The sequence below is a fragment of the Pyrgilauda ruficollis genome, unplaced genomic scaffold (genome assembly GCF_017590135.1).
Source record: "Pyrgilauda ruficollis isolate IOZ18807 unplaced genomic scaffold, ASM1759013v1 scaffold33, whole genome shotgun sequence".
In the NCBI taxonomy this organism is placed as follows: Eukaryota; Metazoa; Chordata; class Aves; order Passeriformes; family Passeridae; genus Pyrgilauda; species Pyrgilauda ruficollis.
The window spans coordinates 1,819,549-1,841,631 of record NW_024524711.1 but is presented as its reverse complement, the minus strand read 5'-3'; the positions used below and the strand labels follow the sequence as shown (position 1 = coordinate 1,841,631).

At 40.8% G+C, this 22,083-nt stretch overlaps 1 protein-coding gene across 1 annotated transcript in view; it reads left to right on the top strand.

Moving 5' to 3' along the window:
- Positions 1-22,083, top strand: part of GRAMD4 (GRAM domain containing 4) — a 75,931-nt gene that overhangs the window by 5,994 nt on the left and 47,854 nt on the right. Inside the window, exon 2 of the mRNA XM_041474651.1 lies at positions 17,849-18,059. Within this exon, the coding sequence (XP_041330585.1) occupies positions 17,849-18,059 (211 nt within the window). The remainder of the gene's footprint in view (positions 1-17,848; positions 18,060-22,083) is intronic.

Genomic DNA, 22,083 nt, shown 5'->3' with positions numbered 1-22,083 from the left:
TGCCCCCAAAGTAACTTCACAACATGAGAGGTCTGTACTTACCTTAATTGGAAAGAACAAAACCATACACTTCAGGCTGGCCTGGTGCATGCAATTAATGACTGAGTGCATTAGTTTCCAGCTGCTAAAACTGTCTTACCACGTCTCTTGACAGGACTATCAGCAGTTTGTATTGGCATCTAGCATTACTAATGCTTGGCATTTTACCATGTTGTAAAAGCCACTTGTTCCTTCAATATTCATGTCAGGTATCAGGGTTACTGACATACAGAACGCATCAAATTCACTGGTTTGGAAACTGACCAATATTTAGTGATCAAAAATTAGTACCCGGCTTTTCAGTGAAGGATACACAAGCATCTTTAGGTGCTCTCAAGGCAGGGTTTAATTCATAAACTAAAATTTATCGTTAACTTAAATTTTGAAAACTGACTTTTTAAATTAGAAATGTGTATGAAAAAGATGCCTTCTTAAAAGAATTTTAGCTTCAGAGGTACCTTCAGAAAAAAGTCCTCCAGCCTCTCACTATGTATTTTACTATCTGAGGCTCCACATTCCTTCTACATTTGGAAAATGGTTTGCATGTTTTCCTTTCTTTCTCTCTGGATCTCTTCTCTGCATTCCCAGGTGTGCACAAAAACTGCTTTAAAATACCTTGCTGCACTTCTCAAGGTCAGAAATGTGTTGTAATTCCTGCGGAAGTGTCACGGGGCTACAGAGAGGTGTGCAGATTTCTAACTGTCAGCAGTTTTCAGGAGTGTCACAGCCACAGGGGTGGGGAGACGTCAGGTGTCTGGAGAATGATCTCTTAAAATCTCTTAAAATGTTTGAATTTTTTGGACTCACCTTGAGTAGTCCCTGCTGCTGTGTTAGAAGCCTGATGAGGATATCTTTTTTTTCCATGTTGTTTTTTAGAGCCAGGTGATGTCTGTAGCTGTACAGCTTCAGGGACCCGCCTAGTTATGTTAGGACTGACGAAGGTGTTTAAACCCTGTAATTTATTGTAATTTGCTCCACATCACAATCCAGGGAACTGTATGGTTGTGTGCTTTGGGTAAAGCTGCTTCCCATGGCACTTCCCTAGTAGTGGGACTGCTACCACTGTCAGATTTTGTTTCAGGGATAACCCAGAAAATGGGTGAGTTTACACTTTGTGCATTGTCTGGAGAGAATGGGATGTCCAATTTGAGCCTTAAAGATCTTTGCAGTAGAGAGCAGTCTGAAAATACCTATAACCTCATTCTGGGAGTGCAGGGAACAATAGTCTGGGCTCTTGAGTGTTTTGTGAAATGCACAAGTATTGCAACGAGATACGAGGTTGGAACAGGAAAAAACAATAGCATTTTAAGCACCCGGTGCTGTGAACATTCAGTGTGATATTCCTTGTAGTTACATGGCCCCTGATGAACATGACCTTGACGTGCTTGAAATCAAGTGCAAGATGATCTGTGATCCATGATCTTCTGAACTCATTTTTGTGTTAGGGGCTTTCTTCTTCTTCTCTCTTGCTCACCTTTTCCCTTGTGAGGGAGGGAGTAGTGCCAAAGGAGTTGCCTTCATGCACCTTGCTGTGATGTTCATGTACCTTGCTGTCTTTAGCTGAGGTGTTTGATTCCCAGCAGCTGCCGTCCTGTTCGTGTGGAGCAAAGATTGCTGTGAAGTGTGGAACTTGGGAGCAGCAAAACATCCAAAGCGTCCTCATGGGACTTAGACTAGGGTGTCTTTGGACTGATAGGATCATCAGATAATAGTAAAAACCATCTCTGAAGACTACTAAGTCTTGCAGCGCCCTGCAAGGATTGATTATGTCATTGGAAGGAGTAGGAAAAAGGGCAATCTGTCTGAATATATTCTTTCGGTAGTCTGACTTTTCAAAGCGTTAAATCACTTGCAGGTGTTATTACAATTAGATTAAGTTTGTAATTCTTTGTACTTCTGCAGTGCTTTTATCCTATATCTCATGCTCCTTTAAAAGCTAATCTACAAAGTAACCCAGAGGATACCTCCAAGTGTCTGAGATCACTTTTTGTACAAAAATGTAGTGTGACTTGGTTTTGTGTGAAACCCTGCATGGCCTCAGCGGCTCTGTGGGATCACCTGTGGTTGTGCAGTGGGGAATGCCCTTCCCAAGAAGCTGTGAACAGTGTGGTTGAGCACGCTGATCGTTTAAGAGAACTGCCAGCTGCTACAAGGTGCTGTGCTTGCAAGATTTTACTCAGATGTAAGAGCTTCCTGGAAACTTGCAGTAAATAAAACTAATGTCATGAGTTTTCAAAACACTGTAGAAATGAGAACTCTGTTCTCTTCCAAATTATCTGGAATAATAAGCAAGCTCTTTTCTATTTGGAAGAAATGTTCTGAAAACAAAAGCTTTTGATACTTAAGAAGGGTCTCGCCCTATTTTGAGAAATTTTGTCTTCCCTCCCTGGCAGAGTTGCTTATGGGACTGATGATTGTACATGCATTCAACAGCTCTTTACTTTCAGTCATGGGAATAGCCAGCCAAGGTTCTTCTGACTTCCCCAGAAAACTATATTAGGCAGTATTTTTTCAGCAAATACACTATTTGTAAAGCTACTTCTGCTTCTTTCCTGTTTCTTCCAGTAGCAATTCTTCCCCAGTTTGAGGGCTCTGCCAACAAAGATTCCCTCTTATGCTGGATCACTTATCCCTCTTGAAAATAAATGAGGCACAAATACCATTTCTTGGAATATTTTACAGGAGGAATGTGGAGCTTACTTTGTTAGCAGTTGGAATGTGCTTGGTGAAGCTCTCTGGCCCTTGCAGTTCTCTGTTAAAGAAGAGCAGGGACAGTATATGCTTTTTGAGTACAAAACAATGGCTGACATTTTCAGTCTGGTTTGCCTGGTGAAGTGCAAGCCTGCCTGAGTCCAGTGTCCACTCTGAGTTTCACTTGGGTGGTTACAGCTAACCTGGTTTGGGACACCACAGAGATCTATTCAAAACTCATTTCGTGTTTTCTTGTTAATACTTCGAAATCACATAAATTTTTTTTTTCTTTAGCAATAAGCTCTAAGTATTAAGCTGTTGTCTGTGACTCATTAGTCTGTTGTTGGTGACAGTTAAATCATGGAAAATCCTTCCATGCAGTTTGTATTCCTTATTGTCTGAAGCATACTACAGCTATTTGTTTTACCCTGAAGGAGGCTTTCTTTTCATCTGGCTAAAAGTTCATAATAACATCTGAGAGCTAATATGAAAGTAAAGCAGACCTCATTCATTGAACAAAATATTTAGCGTGCAGATTTAACTGTTGAACGTCTGTGTTAGATGAGTTTTCAAAACACTGCCTAGACTGACACAAAAAACCAGTGTCTGTTTCCTTGGTTTTTTTACTTCTTCTCATTTCAAAAGCTCCAGCAGAACTAAGTGTTGGTAGCTACACAGAGTGATGTTTTCTATAACTTTTTAAATCAATACCTTAGTTGCTATGGGTTAATACTGCATTCTTGTAAAAGTCAGGTGAAAAGTCAGTTAAAGACCCATTTACTTACTGGAAACACTATGAAGGGGTTTGACCTTGAAGATGACTGAACGACCACAGATTGCTCATTATCTGACATGAGCCATGGGAAACTGTTTAGGAAACAGATGCATTGCTGATGTTTCTGAACCACAGAGGAAGCACCAGACACGAGCTCTGGAGGTAGATTAGCTACAAGCATGCAGGTTTTCTTTCACATGAGTTGATAATTGGAATAGCTTATTTTTATTTTTAAATAAGGACTTACTAGTAGATTCAACTTTTACTTTAAAAGTTGTTTTGAAAACTGTAGTCATAACTAGCAGTGTGATTACAGTCCACTGTGCACCCTTGTGTAAGAATGCCTTGTGTATGAAGTGGTCTGACCCCTTCTGGATGATTGTTAACTATATACCAAATCCAAAGACTTTTTTTAATGTACATATGTGAGCTCTTGGTCAAAGTTCTTAATGCTGGTTGTATACAAATCAGACCCGGCTTTCTCATCCCAGTGTCAGTTGTGATTCGTGGGCACTCAGAAGCCTTCACACTTACTAGAAAACAATCTTCTCATTTGGAAAAAACTTGCTTTCATGTCTCTGGGTTGTGTGCCTCCCTCTTGTGAAGGAAGGGTTTTAGTAAGGAGAGGTTTTTATTTTGCTTGTTGCAGTACATCTTTCGAAAAGCCTGATGCCCCTGGTATGCTGTGGGGCATCAGAGCTGAGCGCAGCAATTAAAAGCTAGAACAGTCCCTGATTAAAACTGCTGTTTAGTTTCTGAAGCTTTTGCACTATCCAACAAATAGAATGGTTTGGCAGGGATATCCATAGGAGATGAACTATCTCTTCATTGTGTATTTACAGCTTTTCTTTTCACCCTAAAGACAGCCAGTCCCTGTTACTCATCAACTCTTCTTCCAAGGCTAAGTTGTTTAGAGCAGACTCCCTTTTCCAGCCATCCAAGTCCCTGCTCAAGTTTAGTCTGCCTGCCTGGATCCTGCAGCTGGATGGAGGCTCCAGGTGTCTACAACAAAGAAATCCAAAGATGTCATCTTTCTTTTCCTCTTTCTTTCCCTTCACCAAATTTGATGTTTTGTAATTTGCTTTTGGGCATATTTTGCTCTGGAGATCCCTAATATATATATATATACATATATGATGTAGCTTTTACTTTTTTCTTTATTTTTTTTTAACTTTTATGCCAATCATGTAAGCAAATCAGAGGCTAGTGGGAGTTCAGTACTAGCTGGTGGTTCCATCATATTCTGCAGTCTTGAGTATACTTCTGACATTTATGCAAAAAGTCTCAGAATTCCGAGTTTCCATGAATTGGAGAGACTGTATGTGTTAAAACATTTGTGTAGTGTAAACAAAAGGCTTGATATCCCTATACTGGAATTTGAGCCTGACTTGTAATTCAACTTTTGGAATCCTTCTTGAAAAATGAAATCTATGGTTTAGGTTTTAAAATTCCAGGATTTAAATATGTGAATATTATTTAAGTAATTGGGAATAAGTTAGAGCTGTAAGAAATCCCAGGTAAGAAACTGACAGAAGTGCCAAAAATGTCGCTCTCTGCTTTCCTTCATATCCATCCCCACATTCTTTAGAGAATTTTCATGAGGTCTTTGGAGGTTTGTGGGCTTCAGCTTGTGACGTGGCTTCTCAGTTGTAAAATGAGGCACCACTGGCTTCTCTCTGGCTTTGGCTTGGAAAAACACACTATTTTGTAGGAGTGGTTGGATAAAGAAAGGTGAGATCTCTTCAGAAATCTTTGTGGACTGAGGAAGCTTTGAAATGGGCACAGCTGCAGTGGTTTTAGGTGGCAGGTGGGTGGATGGCTGCAAGGGCTGTGGCTCCCTGCTCCTTCCTTCCCCACTCCAGACACGACTGCTTGGAGAGACACGCTGTGTGTGTGCACATGGCTCTGAGCCTCACAGGACTTCGACCTTTGGACCTTTATCGCTGCCAGCTGAAGTGTCAGCATGGCATAAATAAGTCAGATCAAGGAGTGTAATTCTGGCCCTCATCCCAGCCTTGGAGGCAGACGTAAATGCCATCCTCTAGCTGCCTTTTAACTTGTTTGGGCTGATTGAAATGATGGCTGATATAATCTTATTTCTTTTCCCTTGGTTTCTTCACTTTGTTACTAAACTCTCTCCTGCTATCTTTGTGTTAATTTAAATCTATTTTGAGTCTGAAGGCTCAACATGTGCCAGGTTGCTATTTGCTGTCATTGGCTTTGGATTATTTTAGCAGCCTGACAGGCTTTGCGTTGTATCTGTGACATTTTGAGACAAGAAAGTACTGGGGTTTTTTTATAATAGAGCATGCAAAAAGTATGGTAATTTAGAGTGCTTTTACAGGCTTGGTTAATAAGTCAAAAAGCTGATCCATGAAGTGCAGACATCATTGGATTCATGTGTTAACCCATGTTTGGGATCAAATGGATCTATCTGGCAGAGATTTTTTTTCCTTTTCCATGTGTTCAGTACATCTCATGTTGAAATCTGGTAGAAAACTTGCTAATACTGCTGTTTCAAGAGAGGAGCTGGTTCTCTTGGGAGAAATGCCACTTAGCCTATGTGTATACTTTGATGGTGATGCTAACAGCAGACTCCCCCTTTGCAGAGAAGTGGAGCTGGTTTATTGACATGCCCTGCTTTATTTAAAGACTTGGTCTAAGATAATCTTGTTCCAGTTGTTTCAAGCAGCTTCAGAAATGTTGTTAACTCCTGTGCATAACTTTTTGTCATCTGCAGTTATGAGGCAATAGAATATAAGAGACGCCATTAAAACATTAATTTTTTACAAATACGACCAAATTAGTATGAACTGGGCAAGCTTATGGTAATTACCTCTGCTGTTTGGTTTATTGTTAGGAGGAAGAGGATTTGTATCTTCCTTACAGACTTATGTAAAGCATAATTTCTGTTTCCTTGAAATTATGGAATTTTTTCTTTAGTTTTCTTTGGCTCTATTCTTGCTTAAGGAGGCCTCAAAATTGCTCATAGAATGTGGCCACGCATCTCCATGTTTTGTCCCTGTTCCTGTGTCAGCCATGTGTGTGCCAGGCTGCTGGAGGTGGGGAGCTGAGCTGCCCTGTGTGTGTGTGTGTGAAGGTGAGTGGGTTATGATCACTGCTGGAGCTCATTTCCAGCAGTGTTGAGTGTCTTGAGTGATGTGTTATTTTGGCTTTGTTTGCAAAATGAAATAGGTTTTGTCAATTAATAAAATTTGGGAGAAAATACAAGCATGCATGGGAAACTTGAGTAATGTCTTTTTTTTTTTTTTCTTTCCCTCCCTGACTTCTCCATCATTCTTTCCAAGGTTATCCTACTTCCTCATAGGCTATGGTCCCCATCTGTAACTGCTGGTGGGGTGAGGGGATGTACTTTGCCCAGCCTCACCTTTGTACTTCTCCATCAGTTGCCTGTTTAACTCTCACTACTGCTCAGCATGTATGGCAGCCTTTTCCTGGGCTGCTCTGGTGTCCATCTTCAATCCTCTTCTTAGAGCAGTTAGTGGTATCACCCAAATTGGCTTTTTTGACAGCAGTTGATATTACAGGCAGAGGTTGTTGGGAAAGATGTGGAGGAGATACCCAGGCAACAGCTGCTTCTAGGAAGAATCAGATTTAATAGCAAAGATTTCTACTGAGTTTTGCTGTCCAAAGCGTGTTAAAATCAACATATGAAATGAAAGACCTGCAGTTATGGCAGAAGACCCAAGCAGTTTACTGAACAAAAGAATTAACTTTCAGGATTGTGGTTCTGTTCCTTAGGAATCTAGTTTCTCACAGGACTGTACCCTCTGCTCCCTGGTATGGCTTTACTAGCTGGGGGTTTGGTTTGGGTTTTGTTCCTTTAAAAATTTAGGATTTCTACTGTAAGCAGGGGGACAAAGAGCAGATATTCTGGCTACTGTGGGAATGATGCAGTTTGAAATGTGAGAGAATAGAGGTTTGCTCCTGCAAGGAAGATTACCTTGAGCAGCAGGGCTTTTCAGTCTGGAGCCTGCCATTTCACTAGGTTAATTATTTAAACAAGGAATTGCAGTTCAGATATCAAACCTGTATTTCGGGTACAGTGATTTCTTTCTTTTTCCAGCAAATGTAACAGCAGCGCAGCTGGACTTACATAAAGGGTTGCAGTCAGAAGAAATGCAGGAGGGGTCTGTGATAACTAGAGACGAGGTTCAGTGCTTTCCTGTGTCACACAACTTCCTCTGCTATTTCCTAACTCTTCTACATGGAGTAAAATATCTCTCTCATCTTTTGACAAGCTGCGTGGGTGGAATGAAGGAGGCTCTTTTCCAGAGTGTTGCTTTCCAGCAGAGCTGCTGTCAGTCTGGTGGGAACTTGACCTTGACTTTTTTACTCTGTGGTAAGATTTCAAGGAATAGTTTACAGGGCTTTTACAAGTGGCTGTGTAGTACAGACAGTGCCAGAAATTAAGCTGGTGTCTGATGCCAGACTTACTGTGTAAAACTTGGTCTTTCTGTGTTACCTCTTCATTTAACTTACTCTGATAAACCCTGTCTTTGTGTGTTGTGCCTGTCCTTTTACACAATATTTATGCAAGTTTTTACACAATATGTTATACCCCTTCATTTAGAGGTTGACATGATAAGTAATTATAATTCTGCAAACTTGTGTAATCCATGGTATGTTTAAACTTTTTTTCCCCTTTCCCTCTCTTGTGTACTTGTAGCACCAACTTCAGAAGCTTTTTCAGGCTTTTGTTGGGAGAAAGGGACAAGGAATAGAATGAGCAGCAGCTCTGCTTCTTGCATGGAAATGTCTGTGATTTGGGGATTATACACATTCTTTGTCAACTCAGGGCCAGTATATGGGAAAGAAATAAAATATGCTGAATTATAGTGGTGGTTGTAATTGCCATGTGCTAGCTCTGTCTTTATAGTTCTTCATGGAACGGCAGTGTTATATTTAACCACAAGGGGAGAAGTTAAAAGTCTGTAATGGATTACCATTATTTTTATAACCGCGTGGCAGTTGGAGAGCTACTGGTGTTTGGTAAAATGCTCAGTTCTTTTCCTCAGCCATGTCTGTCTTTCGATTTTTGTAGTCAGTAGAACTGGAACACATGATTTTTTTTTTTTTTGGTAAAATGCTCAGTTCTTTTCTGTCTTTCGATTTTTGTAGTCAGCAGAACTGGAACACATGATTTTTATTTTTTTTTTGCAACATTCACGTTTCAGAAGGTTAATGAATTCTCAGATCAGCAGTAGGATAGTTAAAACTTTTGAGAAACAAGTTACAAAGTGTTGTATACAAAATTACTGCATCTTAGGAATCTTTCACTGAAAACTTGCATCCGGATGGTTTCGTGTTAACTGGATACTCACTAAGTTCTAGTGTTGGCTGCTACTGAATTGTCTCCCTAAATTGAGGGAAGACCCTCAAAATGGACCATCTTGCTGTACTCTGGCCCTTGTTCTCGGTGAGGTGCCTTGGTAGGTATGTGGGATGTGGGAGGTATGGAGCTGGGCCTGTGGTTTCCTGTCAGCAAGGTCGGGGGGTTCATTTTATCACTGCACGTGTAACGCAGCGGTCGCAGGCCTGTGGTCTTTTGCCCATTGGCTTGAGTAATTCCTTCTGTGTGGCCTTGCCCTCAGTGAAATCGCAGTGCACGGGAGGCTTGGCAGTGTGGCTCAGGCAAGCGTTTCTCAGATGTGTGAGGTGCAGAGGTGTGAGGGCTGGCCAGGCTTCTCTTCAGCCCTGCCTTGTGCTCCCAGCTGTGCACGGCGCACACTGGTCATTGTTAGCTGTCAGCCGTGTCCTGCCTGGGTACATCTTTGTTTTTACACACAACAAACAAAAAGGAATGCGCAGGCATTCTTCAAAACTAGACAATGCTATGTACCTTTGCTCTGTTTTCGTAGGTTGCTGAGAGAGCTATGATCAGACACCCTGAGCTGATGAAGTGCTTCCTTCTGAGAGTCTTCTCAAAGAAATACCTGCTAGGACCAAGGTAGTCTGCATAGACCTTGGAAAGCTGTTCTCAAAGCTTGGATTGCAGCTCAATTCTACAGTGTCTCTTTTTCTTAGCAGTACCTTTGTTTTCTGATTTATCTGTAGTTACTCTCTGAAGATGAACATGCAGTTGAGATGATGAAAAACTTGGCATCAAAGAGGTGTCAATAACTTGTTCTTTTTTACCTTGAAGGGATATAATCAAAATTCTTCAAGGCTGGCAGGGCTCACAGTTTTTATAAACAGTCAGTTATTACCTCCTTAATAAACTTATTAGTCTGCATAAGATACTTCTGCCAGTATATGTACTTCTAACTTTAAATATTTATTTTAAAGTAGGTTGCAAAAGCCCAGCATTATTCTGAGTGTTGTGTCAAGTTAGACTTCTTACAGTTTCCATTTTAACAGTGGACGAGGAGATAAATGCAGTGATGACTTAATCTTACCCTGTGTTAGTTGTGTCCTGTCCTTATGCCCCATTTGTCACCCCCATGTCTCTGTTTTTATAGGCAGAAGCTGTGCTTGCCTATAAGCACTTGTTGTGTGCCCCAGCTTCTAACCTGTTGGAAGCCCATCCAGTTCTGAACCTGCTCGTATGCAGAGGCTCTTGCTAAGCTGGTGATGCTCATCTTCCTCTCTTCGTCATCAGCTCTGCCCTGACTAGTAGACAAAATTCAGAGCAAGGGAGCAGAAAAAAGCCTTCTGTCAGTGCCAAGCTGTGACAAACTCTTCTCTGTCCTTCAGAGTAGGGAATGAAGCTCTTGAGTCCAATTTCCGAAATGCGCCTTGTGGCCGTTTCATAAACACTGTCTTTAGGGTAAAGCTTTGCAGTTGTTTAACCTCATTTAAGTGCAGGTGGCTCCTTTAAAAGGATGCTTTCTCCCTCTGCCCACCACCACAATCGTTTTCTGTGTGGGAGTAGCAGAATCTCCAATAGTCTGTGCTTCTCTGAGTGAGACTGCATGCCTGTCTGCTCTGATTAAACTGACCTTGCCAGAAAACAAACGCAAAAATTAGTTGCTCAGCAATGAGCTGATAAGCTGCATGAGTGATCAAATGACATAAAGGCTGTGCAGAAATTAATGGGGTTGCTCCCTTTGGTGTCAGCCTATGATCTAGTGGGCTTCAGGCTTGGCTGGACTCCTCTGGGACTGGGATGGGAGCACAGCAGGGGAGAAAGGAGAACCCAGTGGGTGACCTGGAAGGAAGAAGTTCACGTCAGCTGTAGCCTTTGTCACGACATGCTAACCCTTCCGCAGGCTGTCTGCCATGGCTTGAACTGGTGGCTCCAGTCCATGCATGCTGCTGGAGCTGCTCTCTGCTGGCAAAGTCTTTATGCAAGGTTTTTTTGTGCAGTTCTTCTGGTGGTATAACCAGTGTCTCACTTTTATTGTCTCCCACACAAGTATTCTGAGGAAGAATGAGTTTTATTTTCCTGTTTAGGAGTTAAAATTCTCAATTTACAGACAAATTAATTTAACAAAGTTTGTTAATTTTAGGTTTCACAATGAGAGACAGAGGTCTCACGATGACAGACAGAAGAAGTGTGTATGGTGGCTCTCTGTTAGCAGAAGAGATGTTAGGGTAAGTGGGGAGTTAAGGATAAAGTACAGCTCCCTCAGGTACTCAGTGGAAACAATTACTGCCTTTTGTTCCTTGACACCATGGGGTGCAACCTGGATAGGTACATGTGTGTGGTTTGGGATTTTTTTTTTTGTGTACCAGTCCACCCGCAATTTTCCAGTGGTGGTGAAGTCAAGGGCCCCAATTTGAGCTGTCTTGGACATGGAGCAGCAGCTCCCCCTTCTCCATCCTTCTGTGGAGGGTCACTGGTGCTGCTGAAGGGCTGGTCCCCAGGTGCTTGAGGGATTAAGGTCTGCAACTCTGCAGGAACTGAGCAGCTCATTTTGGGAATGTCTGCCTTAACATTTTTGCCAAATATGTGTGAAGTACTTTTTGAGGAAGGTACAGAAGAGAGCCCTACAGCCCCAAGCCATCATGTTCTGGGTCTCCTCTCTTCCCCCAACCCTTTTGTTTCCAGCAGCCAAGCTGAAGGTTTTGAAGACAAGTCACTTTTGCTGTGCAGTCCTGATTTGTCTCCCTGGGAGCTTCATGTTGTGAGCTGAATGACACGTTACTCCCTTTTGGGGGAAAAAAAAGATAGATTTTAGCATAATGCATATTCATGAAGCTGCATTATGGTTGCTGTGACAACCTCGCCAGTGGTAGTCGAGATTTGTATGTTGAACTTCATCTCCAGTCCCCATATTGAACCATAGAACATGTTACACAGATTTCCACTTTTTTCTTCCTCCCCTCCTCCTCCCAGTGGACAATATAAATTGTTTGAGTTGATGCTTAATTAATAGCTGCATCTGTTTAAGTCTGCAACAGCAAAGCACAGCTTCCTGTTGGTTTCCAAACTGTGTTAACTGAGTGTTGCTTCTGCTGGGAGTGTGTAACACAGAGGAAGTGATTCTGGTGGGATTTTTTTGTTCATCTCCCTTCAAACTTACAGGCATAATAATCCTGAGTTACTAAGCATAATGTTTCTTCAAAGGTAGCCTGATAACTTCATCTATTATGAAAAGAAACAACCCACCAGAGTCTATCTCCCTAGTCTATCCCTGTCTAGTCTAGTCTGTTCCTAGAGTTTTAAGGGCTCCTGACCCTGGAAGGAGCTTTTAATAGATGCTACTCAAAACCAGAAAGGAGTTTGTTCTGGATATGTTATGGCCCTGAAGCCAAGGGTGATGTAATTTGAAGACTTGACCAGACTGTGACGCCGAGGCAGTGAGTATTATTTCAGGATGAACCTGTTGTGATGAGTGTGGAGAGAGCTCAGTTGGAAGATATTTTTGCGTGTTTGTTGATGTCAGAAATTGAGGGCACTTGCACAATCCTTGTAATTTTCAGAGAGTGTTTGTAAGCTGCTCTTGGCCAATCCGGCTGAATGTTTGGCCAAAATATTGCAGCCTTGGTTTCCAATGACAAGTGATGACATCCTATACTGAGAACCTAAAATGTTGTGTTGTCCTGGATGAGCTCAATCTCATGTTGGGGCTGTTCATGAAAGGGCTGTGTTGAGTGTGACTTGTGCCCCTTCTGTGTGCTAAATGTCTTTGTTGAGTTGAGCTCAATGCAAAGTTTTCTTGAAAGGTTCAGACTTCACCTTTACAAAACCACTCTCTGCTGTTCAAGAAGAGCTGTGGATAAAGTTTGGCTTTCTTCACTGATGTGAGCCTTCTGGAGAGTAGTTAGAGAGAAGTCTGTACACATAGGGAAGAACAGTGTCCTTTTCTTTTATCCTGTGCTCTAGGATGACCCTGCTTGAGTAGGGAGGTTGGACGAGATGACCCATTGTGGTTCTTGCCACTGTGACCCATTCTGATTCTGTGAAAAGCTGAGCAGACAAGGAGCTCTAGTGCAATTGATCTTTCTCTAGTTAGTTTCTTAAATATTAATAAGTACAAAATGTTCGGAAAGTGACTTGAAATGAGATTCCATTCATTAAAATGAAAAATTGGGGGGAATAATTCTGTAGCAGGAGCGAACTTTTTGCATAGAACATTACATAGAGGACTCTGAATCTGTATTAGGCTTCGATAGTCTCTCTGTTCCTTCTAGTTTTAGTTAGACATGTCTAGAAAAGAATACACCAAGCTTAATTTTCAGTGTATGTGGATGGATTGTCTTGTGTTACTACTCTTCTGAAAACTCTCAGGGTATATTAAGGAGCATTTCAGTGCAGAAGTAATGAATACCAAACGCAGTCTTGATAGTTTCCACTTCCTCAGTTTGCACATCCCTTCCTCATGATAAAACCAAAATGTCCTGGTGTTGACAACAATGTCTGTATTTGTTCATCCACACAAAGCCTGGCTTTTCTTAAGTACCAGGGCCCTTACACTGGACTTCTGCAGAAATGTATTTTGAGAATGAAAGGACAATATGAAGGAGATGGAATGTAAAGATGAGAACTAGGGTTATGCTAGATTTGCAGGTCATCTTCAGTTTCTGAAAAGCTATTTTTCTAGCAAAAGGAACATGGGTGCTTTGAAGGTTACTGTACTGTGTCATAGTCTTGTAGGGCCTTTTTGACCTGGAATGAAATTCATCCATGATGTTTTAAGTGGTTTCTTTGTTTGTTTTCCCTCAGGCTCCAGACTAACACTTGCTGAGGCAATGCTGTTTGACTTTGTGTAGCAGGTTTGTGTTTTGTTAACAGCTAAGGAAAACTGACTGAACCCTCTGTTGTGAAGCAGAGCCCTTTCTCTGAAAAGTGCACATGAAGATTTAGCTGTTCACTCCCTGCTGGGTCTACCAGGCCACAGACTGTACTTGCGTAAAAACTAAATGTAACAACAGAAAACCAAAACCCATGAGCTACTTGTAGGAGACTCTGGGGTGAGTTAAGGCAGGTTTCAGAGAGCAGTGGTGCATTGGGTGCTGCACTTCCCTGAGTTCCCTATGCCTCCCAAACTCTTCCACCTCCATGCAGGACTAGAAATGGGGTAGCAGTGGCACAAAGGGGTGGGAGGGTTATTCATTGGAACACATCTCATGAACGAGTCCCTGTAGATGGCAGGGATGGCTGTCAATATTCCCTGGAAGCTGGTTGTCTGCTTATTGAAGCGTCTCTATAAACGCTGGCTGAAAAATTTCTTGTAGATCTCCTTACGATTTTCGTGTGGAAGTTTGGGAAAACTTGATTTTTCTGTTCTTAGTATAAATTTGGAATGTATGTTGGTTTTGGTTTTTGGGTCTTGATATATTCATTTGAAATAAAGGTCTGACAGTTGTTTGAGAGTTTTACATATTAGGTCAAAATAAAGGCATCTCTTCCCTGGCCCTCTCTAAAAGGAATAAAGCTTCTGACTTGAAGAATTTGTGTTAGCTGGTAGATATTAATGGCAGTTAACAAGAAAATATTTAAAGATTATTTTAGCTAGGAGGTTTTTTAAGCATAGAAAAAATAGACCTTTTTCACTTGGTTATTGTCACGTGTATGATGGTGTTGGGAAATGCATGTTTGGCAGTGTTTAAAATGCATGAAGTTAAAATACTTGTATTTTTATTAGAGTGTTATAGTATTTGTTACTGCACTCTGAGCTCCTCATGTGCACAGTTTCATGGTAGTTTTGATGTAGTGGGTATGGGGAATTACTAGAAACAGCCTGAAACTCACAGCTGAACCAGCTGAGCGCAGAATGGGTGTTTGGGTAGGGATGGGTCTAGGATAGGTAGTTGGGAGAAGGTGAGGGATTAATAGCTATGATGGTGAAGAAAGTGTTTTGATATTTAGTTGCTGTATTTTACAGTAAATCTAATTCTAGATCAGATTCTGGTCTTTCATTTTGCAAAAGCTTCCCCAAGCTTGTCTAAATTTGACTCGTCAGTTGGAATACAGAATCTCCAAGAATCTTTTTTCCTAGTGAAACTGCTGAAATGTCAGCATAAAAAAAAAGTTGCTGGTTGCAGGAACAGGCTGCTGACATAAAAAGCCTGTCTTAGATCCAGCATTTGGCTGGAGGCCAGATAATGAGTTTTCATAGGAGCTTGTTGGCAAGCTTACATTTCTGCTTAGGTTAATGTAATGTAACTGTAAGTAATTTGGGAACCTGGTACATGCAAAACAATTTTTAGACAAAATGATCTTATTATTTTTAAATTTCAACTGAGAAGATACTTTTATAAAGCAGCTTCTTGTACTTTAAGCATTTCAGAAATGCCTTGGAGTATGGTTCTTTACTATGTCCTCTTTTAATGATTAACCTACTGAATAATTCTTTAAAAATATTGACCCTCGTGACATACCTGTCAAATCAGAATTTATGCTGACTTCATTCAGTGGAATGATTTAAAGAAAGGTTTGCATTTTTAAAAGGCTAGATGGTAACATACATAGGGGTAAATAATCAGTTTTGTGAGTAAAAAAATACTGTAAATGTGTTACTGGATAATCTGTTGACCCGGTTATTCTGTGACCTTGGACTGAAATGCATGAACCATCCTAGGATGAGAAAGGAGCTCAGTTTCCCAAAATGATGCCCATCCCTGGCAGTTATGCCAGTGGGCCTCTTCACTGTCCTTGTGGCTTTTTTCAGTCTTCATTCGAAGGGTTGGAGATGTCTTTGTCTCAAGATGTTTTTGATGCTTCTCATTTCTTACGTGTGCAAGTGAATGTGAATTTATGCTAAGGGGAAAGAAAGCTGAATTCTGATCTTGAACCATCTGTGGAAGTGCTGGATACACCAGGCTATAAAAGATGTCCAGATCCAGCCCTGTCCTTTGAGGAGCAGTGGATAAATGTGATTTTAACAGGAGAATGCTGAGGACTCCTGTTTCTATCCGGGACAGCAATGTTCATCTGCAGTAACTGCTCTTTGTCTAAGAGGGATAGAGAAGGCATGGGATGCATGCTTGTCCTCCATTATTATGGGCTGCCAGCCACTCCAGAAAAGGAATAACACTCTTCCATGCTCTATTATTTCCATGCACTGCTGTATCATTAGCAGTGACAGCGTGTACAGCTGCTTTGCTGTAGGTCTGGTACATGGTGTGTGAATCTGGTTGAAGGTAGATGGAGATCATTGTGATGGGAGAGAGAACAGTACAATTGCTGGTGCTTATCAGAGGTTTAAACTTCCCTCATACCATTTGTTCCCTAGTTGCTATTAATAGTAGGGCCTGGAGATATTTCTGGTTATGATAGCTGACAAGTTTCTTCATCAAATAGTCAATGAATGAGCAAGAAGTGTTTCTATTTTAAGCACAGCTCTGACAAGTAAAAGAACTTGAAAGAAAAGCTGTTCTTAGAAAATAACCTTGGTGTGAGTTACCACAAGTGTTTCTCTATAAGTGATAGATTAAATGCAGGGTTGAAACTTTAAGCATCTCTGATGAAGGAAGAATGTTTTGGGATTTTTTTTGCCAGCTGTACTGTAAGGGGTTTGTATTGGTTTAAAACTTCTGTGTTTAATTGAAAGGTGCTAATAAACTTTGGCAGAGGTGCAAACTAAGACATATTTGAAGGGAATGATCTGGTTTGAAATTGGTGTGAATAGTCAATGCCAAAGTGTTAGGGTAAGTGGAGAATCCATAGGGAAAGTTGAATAGCTCTGTTGAAAAGTGGTTTGTCCTAGGAGGTGAGAATTGCCATAGGTACAAAGGCTGTGATAGCAAAAGGTTTTCTATTTTGCTCTTTATTTTTACTCCTGAAGTGACATGTGTCTGAATTTACCTTTGTACTTTCATCTCACACCAGTGTCTGGGACGATGTGCCGTGAAGCTGAGCATGACTTCTAATGCAGAGGATGGTAGTGCTGACCATAGAGGACAAAAGGGTAGTACTAAGAACAAATGCTTCAAAATAGATTTTTTAAAATCCATTTGTTAGAGCATGGCATCATCCTCCAGATGAATCTCTGTGTGCTGAGATGATTGTGGCTGTTTTGTTATAAACTGACAGAGCAGGAGCTTGCTGGAGTGACAGGATCAAGGAACTAACTGTTGGGTTTGGCTTTTGTTTTATAAAGATGAAGCTTGGCATCTTTGGTAGCGAGTGTGATTCCTTGAATGGGACCAGTTTGGCAAGTCTGGATTAAATCAGAAATTAGGCAGTGCAGTGTCTTGAAAAGCTGCCATTACAATGAGTTGATGCACCTAAATTAAGCTTTCTTCTGTTGTCTTTTAAAAACAAAATGCTTCTCCTAGTATAATTTCAGGGGTATACAAGATTGTCAAGTTGTGGTAATTTTAAGGATTTTGGCAGTGTATTTGAGTATGATTTATGGTCTGTTTCAACTGTCTAATTTTCATGAAATCTTCTGCATGGATCTGTCTGTGGCTTTTTTCAGTAAACCCTTGGTACTTTCTGCTTTGTTAGCCTGAGGTCGTAGGGAGATATGATAGCATCCTTACTCCTTTGTTTTAGTTTGTCTGGGAATTTAAAACTTGGTTGTGAAGCTTGGTGGATTTTCCTGTCTTTGATTAGAAGCATCACAAATTGAAGAATATTGACTTTTCAGCTAAACTTTTTTTTTGTTTCAAGTAACCTGTTAGGGACTGGCTTCCTAATCTTGCTTTGGAGCGCAGGTTGTTGCTTTCTGCCTATTCTGACTTGCTTTAAAAACTGCCAGGAGAGAGGGGTCATGGTAGTCTGGGAAGAAGGTAAATGATCAACTACTGCAAACTAAACCATGCATGTGTTACACTGTGCAAAAAACTCCTGTTAAGAAGCTAAGTGTGTTTTTCCTCCAGTGGCAGGAAGGCACTTGAAAGACTGTTGGGAGTAGTTAGTGATAACAATGTGTTTATTTAGAGTTATTGCAAGCTTTCTAAAATACTCTTGCTTTCTTGATCTTGCAGAGACTCCAACCGTCATGTTAAGGTAAAGCAGAAAAGTGCAGTGCTGAACATGCTAAAGAAGTTGGACAAAATAAGGTTCAGAGGTCACAAGAGAGATGAGTTCCTTGATTTAGCAGAGTCTCCAAATGCTTCAGACACTGAATGTGGAGATGAAATCCCGGTGAAGATACCTCGAACGTCAGCTCGAGACAATGAAGAGTTGAGAGACCCTGTAAGTACTCAATTTAGGTATTGTTATATTATATTATTTAATTTTCAGGCAGAAAAATAACAAGTTGCTAACTGTTTATCCTTATATTACAGTTGTAAAACTTGAAGATTGTGGGCTAGGAAGTAACTTTCTAGTAATAGGCCTTCATTTTGTGGAAAGATCAATTAATTTCTCAATACTAGAGTTCCCTGTTCCTACTTCTAATTTTAGGTGTTGTGAGTTGACAGGTTTGTTAACTTTGGATGTGCTTCTGAATGCTCTCTGGTTTTTATTTGTTTTGTTGAATTACTAATGAACATGTGAAAGAGAAAAGGTAACTTTTCAGTCTGAGTAGCTCAGATGTGCTCAAATGACACTGTCCAGGACTTTAAGGATAAGAGTTCTGGTTGCTTCATTAGTTAGAGGGTCACACCAGCTCCTCCTCCACTGCAGTGTTGTAACCAGTAGTGCTTCCATGCAATTAGAGCTAGTTTAAACCTGTGAAGGGGGTGCTAAAATGTTTTGGTGCTTGAAAGCAGAAGCACCAAAGCAGACCTGCCTTTTTCAAAGACGCTGCTTGAGGAAAAGTTAAATAGTCATTAAAAAAGTAAAATAAAATCCTTCTTTGAGTGTTAAAAAATGGCTGTAGATCCATGAGCTTGGAGTGCTGCAGTATTAGTTTTATATAGATTTGTCTATATAATTGTATTGTGGAAGTGACTTGGAATTCAGACTTTATATCACCCTATGAAAACTTCCTGTGCAGTTTTTATCTCCAAAATGTAATCAGACTGTTGTCTGAAGGCTCATCTCTAGGAGCATGGAGCTTGCTCACAGGAAGCTGTAAACTAAAAGATTTTAAACTGTATATGCTTATGCATGTCCTTTGGGGTTGACAGCTTGTATCTAGTTCTGTAGCTATTAGCTTTTTTAAGTGTAAGTGAGCTTTCATGGTACTACATACAGCCCTGCTTATAGAGAGCTTTTTTTTACCAGAATGTTTTTCCTATGATCATGGAACTAACAGGTGGTAATGACAGAGCATGTTTTGGTCACAAAAAGTCTGTTATATGTAAATCCTCAAGCTTCTCAGACAAGGAGGTCTGTTTAATGCTATTCCTTTGCTCTTATTCTACTGAAGACATTTGTCATTTGTTAGGACGTAAGTATTGTGCATACTGGGACTAATCTCTGATGCTGCCCTTCCAATGCAGTATTTCGTGAGTTTTTTGTAGGTAAATAGGCTTATGTAGGCTTATTTTCATTAAACTCCAGGCTTTTTTTCATGTTGGTATATATGCCTTTTGGAATTAATCAGAAGTATCTGGATGGCAGAGCTAGAGGCTACAGAAAGATCTGCCTTAAACTCCAGGTACCATTTTCTGTATTTCTTCAGGGGAATAGCAGCTCCTGGGTGGTATGGAGGGTAGCTAAAGGCACAGCAAGGTAAACTTGTATTTTTGAATAGTAATAAAGCCTTAAGAGCTGCACATCTGCAGTGATGGTCTCTGTTTTCTCAAAATGTTGAGCTCTGTGTGCTGAGAAGGGAACATTGGAGAAGCATTTACTTTCTGGCTGATTACGTACTGCACTAGGCTGTTGTAGTCTAAGTCCTTGGGATACAGTTGAGGGCAGTGGTTTAAAATCAGGGAGAAAGAAAGTGAGGAAAGCAGAAATGGCATCAGACTTGTTTAGCCCCACTCCCGATGTTTGGGAGCTCCAAGCCCCGTGTGATGCTGGACCAGCCTAAGAGCAGTAGCTGTGTTACAGATATGAGCAAAATAAGCAAATTGGTATGAGGAAGAAGGTCTGACATATAAGGGATAAATTTCAGATGGGAATTTTGAGATATTAACAGTTGGCCCTCACAGGCATCTGCGCACTCAGCGCTGTGGCCCATCTGTAAAATGAAGGGAGAAGAAATAATTCCCTGTGCTGCAGGGGTGCCAAGAGTAAAGAAAGTAATGCTTGTATATTTAAATGAATATTAAAGTAGTGGTATCTGAGGGTGTGGGAACAGTGAAATTCTGAATTATTTGTCTGTTTCTTATTGAGATTATATAGTTGAGTTGTGCCTGAATTGGTTTTAATTCAGTGTCTAAAACTCATAATTTAAATTGCTTGTACAGGGTGTTTTTCTTTTATAGGCTCTGTAAGCAACTTAGTATTATGCTTCTATTACACTGATCATGGGAAAACCAAGCCTTATTGGTTTCTTCCTGTTTTGTGCCTTTGGGAAACTGTAGAAAACACACAAAAACCAATGCAAGTCTTCTGTGTAAGTGGAAGTTAGGCTACATGTCTTTTCAGATAGATGTGAGCTGTATTGTGCTTCCAGTTCTGTTTCTTCATTGTTTCTATTGAAATCTGGGTACAGAACTCATGGTCTTGAAAGAGCAAGGTTGGTGGCTTGGAACTGAACATAGGCACCCAAAATTGGGGTCCTAGTCCCCTTATCTGCATCTTTGCTGTCAGCCATTCCCTAGACAAAGACTTAATCTGTGCCCCTCTCTACTTCCCTCCCCCTGCCCCTGTCTGTGTATTAATCATTATGGAGGCATTAAGGAAAGATCTGTGTCTATTAGAACAGCACAGTGCAGTCATATGAATGAAGAACTTCTGTGCTTCATGGGTTTACAGTGCTCTTAAAAATGTACTCTTCTTTAGGTATGTATCTGAACTTGACAAATGGGTGCAAAAGCTTGATACAAATGGAGGTTGTAGAGTAAAAAGCCTTGTCATAAAAGCTTGTGATTGCAGAGCCCTGACCATCTGCCAGCAAGAGCATCATCCTCTGTTGCACTTCCAGCAGATGAAGTGAATGTTCAGTCCCAGGCCACAGATTGTGCAGTGGCACTTAGTCCCAACACTTCACATGCCTTACTGAAATCACACATGTAAAATTCATACCCTGTGAAAAGACAGAAAGGATGGCCAGATGAGGTCATTTCCTATTCTTTATCTTTAAACTGAGCTTTACCTATTCAGTTCAATAATAAACATCCTAACCTGTGTTTGGGTAAAGCACACAGCTAGCTCCTGGTCAGAGGACCCTAGAGGTGGAAGAATTTATATGTTTTTGTTCAAAAGGTGTCTTGATTTGAACTAGTTTGGATTCAGCTTACAGGCTGGCTGCTTGCTTGTGTGGGTTTCCCCCTCTCATTTAAGTGCCCCAGCTACCAGATACGCCTTGAATAGGAGATACTTTCTGAGGTCCCTGTGGGTGTTTGGATGCTGTGATCAGATCATTGCCAAGACAGCAGTACTGCTTAACAAATTTAACTCTTTGCTAAACATGTCTTTCAATTTCTGAATGGCTTCCTAGATTTCTTCCTTTGTTCCCTCTTCACCATAGCTGGTTGTTTGGTTTTTTTTTAAGGCAAGGGTATTAGACACTCCATGCAGCGCTGCTCTTTCTGCATAGTTTTGTAAAATCACTACAATTGCAAAATAGGTAGAGGGAGGAACCTGGTCCATTCCAAATCAATTAGCATGTGATTTGTTGTGACGTGAGAAATTGAGGTAATGTTGCTTGCTCAGTAATTAAAGTCCCCTTTATTCATTCCCCTTCCTATTTGTACAGAAGGGGAGACAAGATCCAGTTCTACATGCAGGTGTATGAATGAATGTGTTGCAGAGAGATCACATCCCCTTCACAGAGCAGAGAAAGAACAAACTGTTTAAACCTGTAGAGGCTGGCACTAACCTGGCAGTGAGAATTACTAGTAAAGCTCTCTTGTATCTGGCATATTGTGCTGAAAGCAGTCTAATCTACTTATGCAAGTTTCCTGCCAGTATGCTAGGATTAAATCTGAGTTATTGTGGTACAGAAAACATTACTTTAATTGCTCTTGCAGTACACCTTGGTTTTCCTGACACATGTCAATTAAAACCTCAAATGCTGCTCTGTTGATCATCTCATTTACAGTGATTGGAAGGTATAAAGCATGATGCAGACATTACAGTTAAGAAGTTAAAGTCTCTGAACCTGGCTAGCACTAGATTTTAAAAAATGTATGTAGAGTATAGCTGTGGTTTAGAAGCA